Below are 12,500 nucleotides of genomic sequence, written 5' to 3'. Positions count from 1 at the left end.
CCTGTCCTCCCTGGGTAGCCAGGTCTGTCTGTGGCGATCTGTCCCTCTGGCCAGACTGTGCTCACTAAGTCAACATTTGGTTTAGTTAGATATTTAGCCAATTCAAATTCTCTATCCAGTTTTCAGTAGTATTCCAATTTGTGGGGTCATTTCATTTCATTTCCCCAATATTGAATATAGGTAATTTGATATTTTCTTTCACTTTGCTTGAATTTAGTTTTTGCTCTCTTTCTCTCTCTCCCTCTCTCGATCACACTTTCCCTCCCTCCCTCCCTCCCTCTCTCCCTCTCTCTCCCTCTCCCCCTCTACGTCTACCTCTCTCTACCTCTCTCTGTTTCTTCCTCTTCCTCTGTCTCTTCCTTTGGCTGGGTTCCTCTTTTTGATCTAATTCCTTTATTTCCACTGTGCTGAACAGATCATCTTTCGTTATAAGCGGGGTTTTGTGCTTGGGCCCAAAATGCCTCTCTGTGGAGAACAAAGGATCTTCAAAAGTCGGACAGGAGCTCTGCTGCTGCGTCTGAAGAGGACGCTCTGCCTCGACACACTGATGAAGGAGATCAGAACCAGAGCCTGTTCACACCCTCATTTCATCCTCCCTCGCATCTGTCCATTTTCTGTGGCGCTGCCCGCACCTCTCACTCACGTCTACAGCACCAGACCCACGTCATACCTCAGACATAACAACAACCTATCCCCTCTCCAGTGTCTTCACGTGTATTCAATCATTCATGTCGTTCAATCATTGATCGACGGATCCACCTGTCATTGCTACGTCCCAGAGTCATAAGTATGTACTACCCTGCATGTGATTCAAATGATCTTTGGTAAGCTTAGCTTAAACATCCTCCTGACTCTGACTCATTGCTACATTGTGGAATGTAAGAACACAACACCCACTCTCTCCTCTCTCTCTTGTCAAATATCATGTGATGATGCCTAAACAATACCCCATTTTCAGAACACTATTTAACAGTAGCTACTAAACACTCAAGTCACTAAGCTAGGCTAGGCTAGGCTAAACGCTGGCCAATGATTACACAAGGCTTGATGGCCAAGCTAGCTAGCTACACGCATTGACGTCTCATCCCGCAATGCATTTAACAACAATGTAATACTCCGCAGAGTCGTGTCCTGGACCTGGGCCTGCCTGTGTTAGCCTGATGGAGCTGTGCTGCCTGGTCCTTCCCAGATGCCACAGTCATTTCCTCGTCCAGCAGAGCAGCACACCCTGACCCCCGCGACCTCCTCTCTCCCTCCCTCCTTCCCTCTCTACTCTGCTCCAGCCCAGAGAGCAGGCCTCCACTGCCCCAACCACCTTTCCTTCTTATTTATGAGCCATTTCACACAGCACTGCTCCCCCATTAGAGACCCAAGCCTTGGCCCGCCATGCACACTTTCCTCCTCCTCCTCCACGCCATGTGCTAAACATTGGGTAGACCAGCAGGGCAAGCAGTGGACAGACTTTGGGGGAGGGGGGGGGGAGACAGACAGGTGAAGAAAGGGTTCTCTGGTGCCCCCACTCAGATTACATCATCACCCACCGACCCAATCAGAGCAATGTCAATGTATTGATCCACTTCCTGGTCCACACTCATTGGCTGTGGCCACAGACCAGTGGTCGGAGAGCTCACAGAGCAGACAGCTGCTGAAGTACTATACCATTCCTTCCACTTAGTTCAAATATGAAATCCTTTTATCACCTTCTAGCTTTACAAAATGTCAGATGAATAGTTATTTTAGTTTTAGAGAAATCATTGGGGGGAATAATTACCCACTGATCTAATTTAACGATGTGCGAAAACTGATGGTTATGCTTATTGGACCATAATTGGACATTTCATTATTTTCCATTTCCGCGGAGCTCTGAACAGCTACTTTCTAGGAAGAGGAGAATATAAAATCCTTGAATCTTCTCGGCATAACATTTGACTGACAGACTGATTTACAAAAGCATACAAGACTTTAATAGATAATAGGTAACTGTGCTTCTACATGACTGAAAACAAGATTAGATTATTAACTAGCAACATTCCGAGACTGTGGGAAGCCAGTGGTTGTTTACTTTTGGCTAAAATGGCGCTACAGGCCTTTGTGAAGAGGCATGGTCCCTGTCTAGCCCCTACTCCCTAGACACTTGTGTAGATCTGAAAGGTTTGGACAGGTATAAACCAAATGGCAAAACAATTCTCCCTAGCCTAGCAGAGGCCAATCTTCTTTCTGTCTGTTGAATCCTGTCAGATCCCCACAAGTATCTTGGTGAAGCATAGTCTCGTTCCCAGACACTTCCACCCAAATGCACAAAAGGTCTGGTGGACCAACTCATCAAACTAGGCCTTCATTAAGCCAATAGAAAGAGCTTTGAAAACGGACAGGGCATAGCCATTGGCTTTGCTTCACATCAATCATCTCCCACGGCACTTCCCCCCCAAGTGCTTGCACACAACACGTTTCTGATTCAGAGCTACGCCTCGCAGTTGTGTGATTCGCTGAAATCAAATAACAAATACTTTACTCAGTAAAATCACTCCCATTAAGGCCAGGTTTGAGTCGTTGTTATTCCAGGCTTATATGCGCTGTGCGCAATAGTCTGGAGATGAGGTTATGATGAAGCAGGACAGGGCCCAGAGAGAGACACACACCCACCTGTGACTGTGACAGAGGCGTGGCCCTCCTCGCCCAATAGCGGGTTGGTCAGTCTGCAGCTGTAGGTGCTATCGGGCTCCAGGACCACCGACAGGACGCTGCGCACGCTGAACAGCCCCTCCTCATTGGCCACCAGGGAGGTGGTGACGTTCTCCGTCAGGTTGCGCCCGCCCCCGTCCTGCCACAGCACGTCGGCCTCCGGATACCCCCCGTACGCCACGCAGTTCAACGCCATCCCGTCCCCCGGCCGCAGGTCACCTGGCCGCTGGTTGGATTCGGGCTCCAGGGTCACCTGGGGTTTGGAGTAGGGGGCTAGGGATGGGGGGAGGAAGAGGAAGAGGAAGAGGGAGAGGGGGAGGAGGGAGGAGAAAAGGGTTTAGGATGAGGGAGAGAGGAGCAGACACACATATAGAGTTTAGCTATATTATCAGCAGTGAGAGACACCCTGGGAACTGTTTGACATGATTCCCATTAAATTCTTAATTACATTTAGGGAGCTTAGCATAACACAGAGCTTAAGATCCCATAGACATCGTCTGGAGCACATTCTGGTGCTCACTGCTCTCTCTTCCCCCTCTGCCCCCCTGAGAGAGTGACAGCGCCGAGCCCCCCTGCCCCCGCCCTGGGAGCAGTCGCAGCCTGGCCCAGCCCAGTAGGGGGACCTGGGGGAAATCGACAGGCTCGGGCTAAGAGAGTTGGGGACTATACTCTGGGTCTTGGCAGAAGAGAGGGGTGGAGGTGAGGGGTGGTGGTGGTGTGTATGGTGTGTGTGTGTGTGTGTGGGGGGGGGGATGTGTATCCTCAGCCTCGGATGAAACCACCGCTCGCTCCCCGATCCCCTGAGCAACAACACGACCAGAGAGGAGGCGGCGGAGAGAGAGACGGCGGCTGTATTCCCACAGCCAATCATAACTCAGCAAACAATGAGGAGGGGCTGGGGGGGAAGAATAAGTTCATCTGAAATGCCTCTTTCTCTCTATCGCTCGCCCCCTCTCTCTCTCTCTCTCTCTCTTTCTCTCACCCTCTCCCTCTCCTCCCCCCCTCTCTCTCTTTCTCTCACCCTCTCCCTCTCCTCCCCCTCTCTCTCTCGCTCTCTCTTTCTCTCACCCACTCTCTCTCCCCCACTCTCCCCCCCCCCCTCGCTCTCTCCTCTCCCTCACTCTCTCTGTCTCTCCCCATCCCCCCCCCTCTCTCTCTCTCTGTCCTCCTCTCTCTTCCTCTCTCCATCTCCCCCCTCTCCCTCTCTCTCACCACTAAGACAGATGTCAGAGTAGCAGCAGCCTCCCCGGCTATCCATTTGACTGACAGGCAGATTTCCACAGAGACCCGTTTCATTTTCTCAAAGCACTGTGGGAAGGAACTCTATGATGTTAACTGTAAATGCCAGCTAAAAATAATACATCTATAAATCTAATGCGCAAAAAAAGGGGCCAATTTGTCACTGTTGGAGTCTGCGTCATTGTTTTTCCTCCTTCTCCCCAGCAGCCGAGAGGGAAAAATGGAGTACTTTACACCAGCCCTAATGCATATCCATCCTTAGAGAGAGAGAGAGGGAAGGGAACAGTTTAACAACAAACATGGAAATGAGTGGGAAGGGAAGTGTTCATCAAGACTATTGTGTAAAGCAAGCCGTGAACCGTAATCATCCAGGAGAGTTCACTCAGCCACGATAACAGTCGCATGGTGATAGGTGCGCTACCCATGGAGCCGTTACTAACACACAATCAATCATACCAACCAACTAATAATCAAAGCCGGTTAATATTGACCACAGCAGAGACCGCAATCAGCAGTTATTGACCGAAACAAGGTACTGAGCGGTCTTGATGGTACTAAGTGTTTTATGACCAATTTTCTGTGTTGTGTGTTGAGGCATTGATCCTAAAGGTCTTGTGTTGTTATCAAGGAGGGGCGTGTGTGTGTGTGTGTGTGTGTGTGTGTGTGTGTGTGTGTGTGTGTGTGTGTGTGTGTGTGTGTGTGTGTGTGATGTCGTAAAAGAGGGATCCCATTACTTCCTCTATGTGAAGTGATGTCACTGAGTGAGTACCCGTTTAGTGGAGGGTAAGCCTTTGGTACAGCTCACACTAAATGCTAAGTGGGATCCTCGGGACGACCCAGTCCTTAACCCTAACCCAAACCCTTAAACGTAACCCAACCCAACCCTAACCTAACCCTTACCTTAATTGTAAAATGAAAAAGAGTAAATGTTAACCATTTTGTATGACAACTTCAGTGGGGTGATGCCGTCCCTCCCTCCCTCCCTCCCTCCCGAGGATCCCAGTTAGCATGCACTGTACCCAACAGCCCACCAGCTCATCCACAACTCACCTGCCACCTGCAGCAGAAGGGCAGCGCTGCTGTAGGTCTCCACCCTGATGAAGCACATGTAGCTGCCCTCGTCGGCCACCCGCACCCGGCGCAGGAGGAGAGAGGCATTGCCCGCGCCCAGCTGGGCTGCGAACAGGCTGGTGCGGTTGGCGAAGCTCTCGCCCTGGTCCGCCAGCTGGTCCTGGTCGGCCCAGTAGCCGTGCACGCTGCGCTTGGTGTCTGTCAGCTGCCAGAAGACGCTGAGGTCAGACATGTTGAAGGGGCCCGGGCCGCGGGTGAAGGAGCAGTTGAGGATGGCGTCTGTGCCGTAGAGCGCCACCACTGGCAGCTCGGGGACCAGCACCTCCAGGACAGCTAGATAATATAGGGGAGGCAGAGGAGAGAGGAAGTGTGTCAGTAACGATATAAACCTGTGTGTGTGTGTGAGTGTGAGTGAGTGAGTGAGTGAGTGAGTGAGTGAGTGAGTGAGTGAGTGAGTGAGTGAGTGAGTGAGTGAGTGAGTGAGTGAGTGTGCGTGCGTGCGTGCATGTGTGCGGCCATGTGGTGAGGAACGATTACTTTAGGAGGGTGAATGACTGCAACAACACTGCCTCCACTTGGGGAAGTAGTGAGTGAGGTCCACTTCCAATCCCAGTCTCAATACCAGGGTGAGGCAGCTCCATGGAGGAGCTCCAGGGTGACTAGTTTTGTTTTAACAGGAGACCAGAGATGTCAGACACTATCCACAGTTCTAGTCTAGATTGTGGGCTCTTCTGTCCCTTCTCCACTCCACAGCTAAGTACAGGCAGTGTACTCCGCATAACCATTCTGGCTTAGTAGCCATCTCCCACAGTTCAGCACAGCGAGAACACCTACGGTATTCTCAAGTGTCAGCATTCTCAATGGATCCCTGTCTCCTCTTAAACACCGTCTGAAGAGGGAGAGCGAGAAAAAAAACGTCCGTCAACCCCGAGAGTCACCAGGATGCATTCTAATCAAGGGTTGCTTTTTCATCAAGTTCTCCTTTGTACTCACTGCCGATCAGGGGTAATAACAAATCATCCCCTTTTTGAATGGAATAGGTTTGATTAATGTTAAGGTGTCATAATTGCTTCCTCCATTAAAACAACAAACAACACTTTCATCCGTGGATGAGTGTGCTCTCAGTCAAGGCAGATCTATTTTCGTAGACTCATGAAGCCAAACCTCACAGGAGACAGTGTCCACACTCCCCCACCACATCCAACACCCTCCCTGCCCGTCTGTTGGCACACTACAGCCACCTACTGGCTCACAGAGGAACTGCAGGCTGGCTGGGAAAAGAAACTAGAGCAAACGGCATAACAGTTCAACATCCAAAAATACCAAGCGGCACTGCATCCCACCAATGTGAAGAATGTTAACAAAACAAGCCTTGGGAACTAATCATAAATATGTTTTCTGTTCAGGTGAGGCATTACAATTGTCCAACCCCTGTTGTGAAAATGACAAAGCAGGTTCTTTCATTTACTGTGACTACAAAAGCCGCCACTGCTGGGCTGCTTTTTCTCCTCAGACACCACATACTGTGAACACACTTATTCTGCTGTAAGGGCCATAGACCATCAAACCATTCAACCACTGTCATTGTGGCTTAAAAGGAGCACCGTAGGTATCTATACATACAGCAGAAACAGTCTATGGGTGCCAATGCTTGAGTTTGTGTGTGTGTGTCTGTCTGTCTGTGTGTGTGTGTGTGTGTGTGTGTGTGTGTGTGTGTGTGTGTGTGTGTGTGTGTGTGTGTGTGTGTGTGTGTGTGTGTGTGTGTGTAGATGTGTGTACACAGGCATGCGTACATGCATGTGTGTGTACACAGGCATGCGTGCATGCACGTGTGTGCGTGAGTGTGTGGTGATGGGCGTGCTTTTGCTGTAATAAATAGGTAACAGGCCTTTTTGTAAGACTGGAGTGTCAGTGACAGCCCCCACGGAGGCGGGCCCGTGGAGGAGGGAGGAGAGAGAGCAATTAGACCCATCCCCGAGCAGCCGGGAATGACTCACACCACTGAGTTCAGAGAGGAGGGGAGGAGAGAGGGAGGGGAGGAGAGAGGGAGGGGAGGAGAGATGGAGGAGAGCGAGAGGGCAGTGTTGAGCCCACTCTTAAAGATAATATCAGTATCCAAGGCAGGGGGGAGAGGAGTGCAGCCCCTCACTAATCCCTGAACACACACCAGACCCATGTAAGAGCAGAGATAGGGGCTCACACACACACACACACACACACACACACACACACACACGTACACACACACACACGCACACATACACATACACATATACGCAGACGCACACACACACAAATATATATATAAATATAAGGATATATATAAATATATATCCTTTACCATTGACCTCTCTGCTTGTTCCTGCTCCATAGAGGATGCCGGTGTGCATACACAGCGGGGCAAACATGTTAGCACACTGACACACAGGGAGGAAGACAGCACGGTGGGAGCGTTTTTGCTCTGCTCCGGAGAGGAGGGGCCGGTGAGTCTCTGACGTCATGGAAACGGAGCTGCATCATCTGATGTCCAATTCCTTCAGAGGTGAAATACCAGGGGCCAGCAGCCAAATACAATCACTCTATGTGATGTTCTCCTTTTTGATCTCAAAGATGTTTTGAACAAACACGTAGTTCTCTGTTTGATCGCTGTCTGAGCCTTTGTTCCATTTCGGGGGGGTAAAGTAGTGTGTGTGTGTGTGTGTGTGTGTGTGTGTGTGTGTGTGTGTGTGTGTGTGTAAGGTAATAAAAGAAAAAGGTGACTGTGTGGTGAGGTGATGAGGGACAGTGTCTGTGTCCTCTAGCCCGGGCTCAGGGGGCTCCTGGTGTCTTTGTGAGCAGGCGCTCGTGGTGGAGGGGGGGGGGCTCCTGGTGTCTTTGTGAGCAGGCGCTCGTGGTGGAGGAGGGGGGCTCCTGGTGTCTGTGTGAGCAGGGCCTCGCAGTGGGGGTCGGGGGGGGGCCTGGTGTCTGTGTGAGCAGGGCTCTCCCCCTGAGAGACGATAAAGAGATGCTCAAAGGAAGAGATGCTCAAAGGAGCTGGAGGGGGACAACGACGATGGGCTGTCTGGGATTTATGTCCTGCACTTTGTGTTTATGGGCCCCGGCTCTGTTTGAGTGCTCTGGAGACAGAGTCTCTGGAGACAGAGCCGGGCACTTTCACAGCCGACATGAAATAAACTCATTAAAGCCCAGCGAGCTCTGGCACCCTTCCCTCACAGCCAGCGAGGGAGCGGACGCCACGTGGGGCGAGCAACAGCCCAGATGATATTTACATCACTCACTCTCCTTCTTTCAGCCCCGCTTCAACACCCGCTCTCTCATCATCCCTGGGCTGTCTCCCCCCCCCCCCCCCCCCCCCCTCTCCCCCACCCACCCACCACCCCCCACCCCCGACCCCCGTCTGCTTCATCCCATCAGCTCAGCTGGGCAGCGATGGGTTCAGCAGTCCTCTCAACCAGTATCCCCCCCCCCCCCCCTCAGCCCCTAGCACGGCCCCTACGGGTGAGTGAGAAGAGCAGCGTAACGGGGAGGGGGGGGGGGGGGGGGATTGGGAGTGCAGCAGGCATGGGGAGACATGGGAGGCATGCAGACAGGGAGTGGGAGGATCACAGCCCTCATACATAGGCCGCTGACAGGGTGACACACATGGCTGTTGGTAAACAAATTCCTGAGCCACGGCGCCGGTGACATCTCACCTCACTGCTCCAGATTCAGACAGGCGTACACAGACAGACACACACACACACACACACACACACACACACACACACACACACACACACACACACACAGCACCCACACGTGCACACATACACACACACACACACATACACAGCACCTACACGTGCACACACACACACACACACACACACACACACACACACACACACACACACAGCACCCACACGTGCACACACACACACACACACACACATACAGAGATACAGACCCACAGACCCCCACCCAACCACACACACACACACACACACACACACTCACACACACACCATTGTTATTCAGCTCAGGCTTGGCTTCTGACAGCTCCAGCACTGGGCACAGGGCATTCTGACACTACAATGTACATGTTGGTATAACACTGCTCCGAAACAGACAGGTTCATATTAACCTGCCCAGTGACACACACCAACACACACATGCACACACACGCATAGTTAATTCCGCTCCAGTTCACTTGGTTCAACGGCTCACACATCCATACCTTCTCTATCTTTAATAACCTGAGCTGTTCCGCACATGGGCTTCAATAAGACCAAGGCTTCCATCTCCTCCAGCAATAACACACACACACACACACACACACACACACACACACACACACACTGTTCAATAACCCTGAGGTTCATATCTGCTTTCCCAATAAACACACATAATAGAACTCAACTTCAAATTAACTGCGTTCAATAACATTGAACAGCACATTGATGATCATCTGCCCAGATCTACTACACACAGGTTAAATGAACCCTGCTCAATAACAGACGGCATAGCTACACACACACACACACACACACACACACACACACACACACACACACACACACACACACACACACACACACACACACACACACACACACACACACAACCTGTTCATTAAACACATTAGGTACACATGTTCAGCGGTATGTTTAATCCTCCAGTGGAACACATGGTAGTGGAGAGCAGCGATGATAAGAGTATGCACACACAGACACACACACACACACACACACACACACAGTAAATCATGCACCAACACTGGAGGGCAAATTGCGCAGGCAATATTGACTTAGCAAAGTAAACAGGTACAAAACACACAGACACTGTACTTAGTGTTCATTCTGGTGAAGCATAGAGCAGGAGCTGCAAAAATGCTTTGGCAATAATGCCCCCTTCTGGTTTTGAAAAGCACTGCGGGACAGAAAGGCCATTCTTGGTGTCCTCTCCGATCCCACCCGTTGTTCACATCTGAAGTTGTCGCTAGATGCTACAGATGCTACATCAGACAGAAACATGCCAACTCATGTTCATCTCCAGGTTGTGTCTCACTTGAACCAGATGCACAGTAGACTTTTCAAATACTATAAAAAAGGAACACCTATAAAAAAAATAAAAAACATCTGGGGAACATTAGGTCAGTCGGAGATGTGGTGGTAGTTTTTACGTGGCAAGAGCAAAATTACAATTAATTATTGCACAAAAATAACCTATTCTAATTCGCCCACTATGGCTTCCTCCCAGTCCCTGACTTTGAAATAGAGACACAAAATGGAGGGGGATTAAGTAGGTCTCCAAGCATTAGAGAGAGAGAGGGAGGGGGGGGGGGGGGTCACTGAAAGACATTTACTACTTCATCAAGTCTCCTCATATCTGGGCTACAGGGAGTCATCCTAGACAGTGAGAGATAGATATGAGCAGAAGATCGCTAGTGGAGCAGACAGGAGATCCAGGTTGCTTATTTTCAGTAACGTCATAAATCAAAAGCCACAGCACTTTCTCTCTCTCTCTCTCTCTCATATTTTATGCTCTCTCCATCTTCTTCTCTCCACGGGTGCTTTATCGGGGGGGGGGGGGGGGGGGCAGGGGGGCAGGGGGGCTGCTGGTCTCATATCCCGTCAATAGCCTGTTAATGGGCTCAGGCAGGCTGATAATAGGGCCAAGTTGCAGAAGAAGAGCTGAGAGAGAGATAAGGACAAGCTCTACCCCCCCCCCACCAAAAAAAAAAAACCCTGGGAGACAGCCTGTGATGAGCAGGAGGAGGGAGGGAGGGAGGGAGACGGAGGGGGGAGGAGGAGGATGAGGGGGGGGGGGGGGGGGGGGGTCTGAGTTTGTGCTACTAAATCTAAATGACTGGGGGTGTTAAGGTGTGCCTAGTCCGCTCTATGCATACGATTACAGAGGAAAAGACACGCTAGGGGTTGTCCAAAAAGCCAAATTCTATTATTGGCAGAGGTGGCAGAGGTGCTGGGTTCTAATCTCCTCAGATGAGACAAGAGAGCTTGACACCTGGCCCCCTGGTAATAATCAAAGACATGTCGGCGAGGGCAGGGCCAGCTATTAAACCTTCTCATCCCACCGTTGACAGGCTCACATCCCAGGCTGATGTTCCTCTGCCGTACAAATCAAAGCAGCGGAGATGTGCTTTAGTCGAGGGGGTCAAAGGTCATCTAGTGTATGTGTATGTGTGTGTGTGTGTCTGTCTGGACGTGGCCGACCCCGACCCCAGCCCTCCAGAGACACTGTGCGACCTGTGGCAGGAAGGCAGGCAGCATGGCAGCACCCTGGAGGTAAGTGGCTACCCTGTCACACGGACAGACAGACAGACGGACGGACGGACGGACGGACGGACGGACTCAGTGGCGACGAAGCACTTTCCAAGCACAGATCAGATCAGCGCGGCGGCCGACCATTCATCCTGTTTCATCACAGCCTACTAAACTCCCAGGAAACCTGTTTATGGCTCCGGGCCGCCACGCTCCCAAGCCCAGAACTGCAATCTCGGCACATTACCTGCATCAATGTTTTAAGCGCTCCCACAAGGCTCGCTTTTTTCTACTTGTTGAAATAATCATGAGGAGCTAGATGGGGTAATGCACTTTGTTTCAATGTGTGTGTGTGTGTGTGTGTGTGTGTGTGTGTGTGTGCGTGTGTGCGTGTGTGTGTGTGTGTGTGTGTGGGTGTGTGTGTGGTTAAGGGGGGCGGGGGGGGGGGGGGGCAAAGTGGCAAACCAGCGCACTGGGGCATTATGTATGCATCACGGCGAAAGCAATCTTTGTCAAAGCTGTCCTCGATTGTTTTTAAAAGGATACTTCACTGGCCGCAATCAAATTAGCAAGAACATCACTGATACAGGGTAATAACCCTAAATTGAATTTCTGCGAGGGCTAAAGTGGCCCCTCTCTGCAGAATCAATTGCTGTGAAGAGAGACGGGAAAAAAAAGCAGGGACAGGGAGAGGGCATTCATAGTTAGCAGACCACAAAGGGTACACCAGAGACGGGGTCCGGCGTGAGCACGGGGGTATTTTCATGCTTCGAAGCCTCGCCATAATGTCTGCTTCTGCCGACTGCCATACTAGATGTGATCTATTCAATTATGCTAATTAATTTGAATTACCTTGCAGCTCTCGTCATTAAAAAAAACTGGATCCAGGTCAACTTGCCTTCTTTTTTTTCTTTTTTTTAATTTGCATGAATACAATTTCCCTATTTATGGCGGGGGGGGGGGGGGGGGGGGGATTCTAAAAGCTGCAAATAGCGTGCTCTGGCAGACTGGTGACAGTGGCACTGCTGCTGACAGAACAGAGAGCATGACAAGGAGCAATTAGCACGACAGCATCCTGCTAATTCTTCTGTTTTACACTACTGTCTCTCAGCTGGGGCTAAGCTAGCGCGGCTGTTACTTACTGTGCTGCTGCTGCTAATGCTAGCATAGCTGTTGACAACAAAAAAATAAAACACTGAAAATACTGCAGGCTTAGCAGGGTTATAAAACTATATTTATGGATAGACA

The 12,500-nt window shown here is 50.7% G+C and overlaps 1 protein-coding gene across 1 annotated transcript in view; it reads right to left on the bottom strand.

Moving 5' to 3' along the window:
* The window catches only part of cd276 (CD276 molecule), a 60,646-nt gene that overhangs the window by 41,612 nt on the left and 6,534 nt on the right, over positions 1-12,500 (bottom strand). Inside the window, exons 3-4 of the mRNA XM_083691080.1 lie at positions 4,972-5,325; positions 2,644-2,955 (exon numbers count right to left, since the gene is read on the bottom strand). Coding sequence (XP_083547206.1) covers positions 2,644-2,955; positions 4,972-5,325 — 666 coding nt within the window. The remainder of the gene's footprint in view (positions 1-2,643; positions 2,956-4,971; positions 5,326-12,500) is intronic.

The sequence above is a fragment of the Argentina silus genome (genome assembly GCF_951799395.1).
Source record: "Argentina silus genome assembly, chromosome: 19".
NCBI classification, from domain to species: Eukaryota; Metazoa; Chordata; class Actinopteri; order Argentiniformes; family Argentinidae; genus Argentina; species Argentina silus.
The sequence above is the reverse complement of the archived record's forward strand: the minus strand, read 5'-3'. Positions and strand labels throughout refer to the sequence as shown.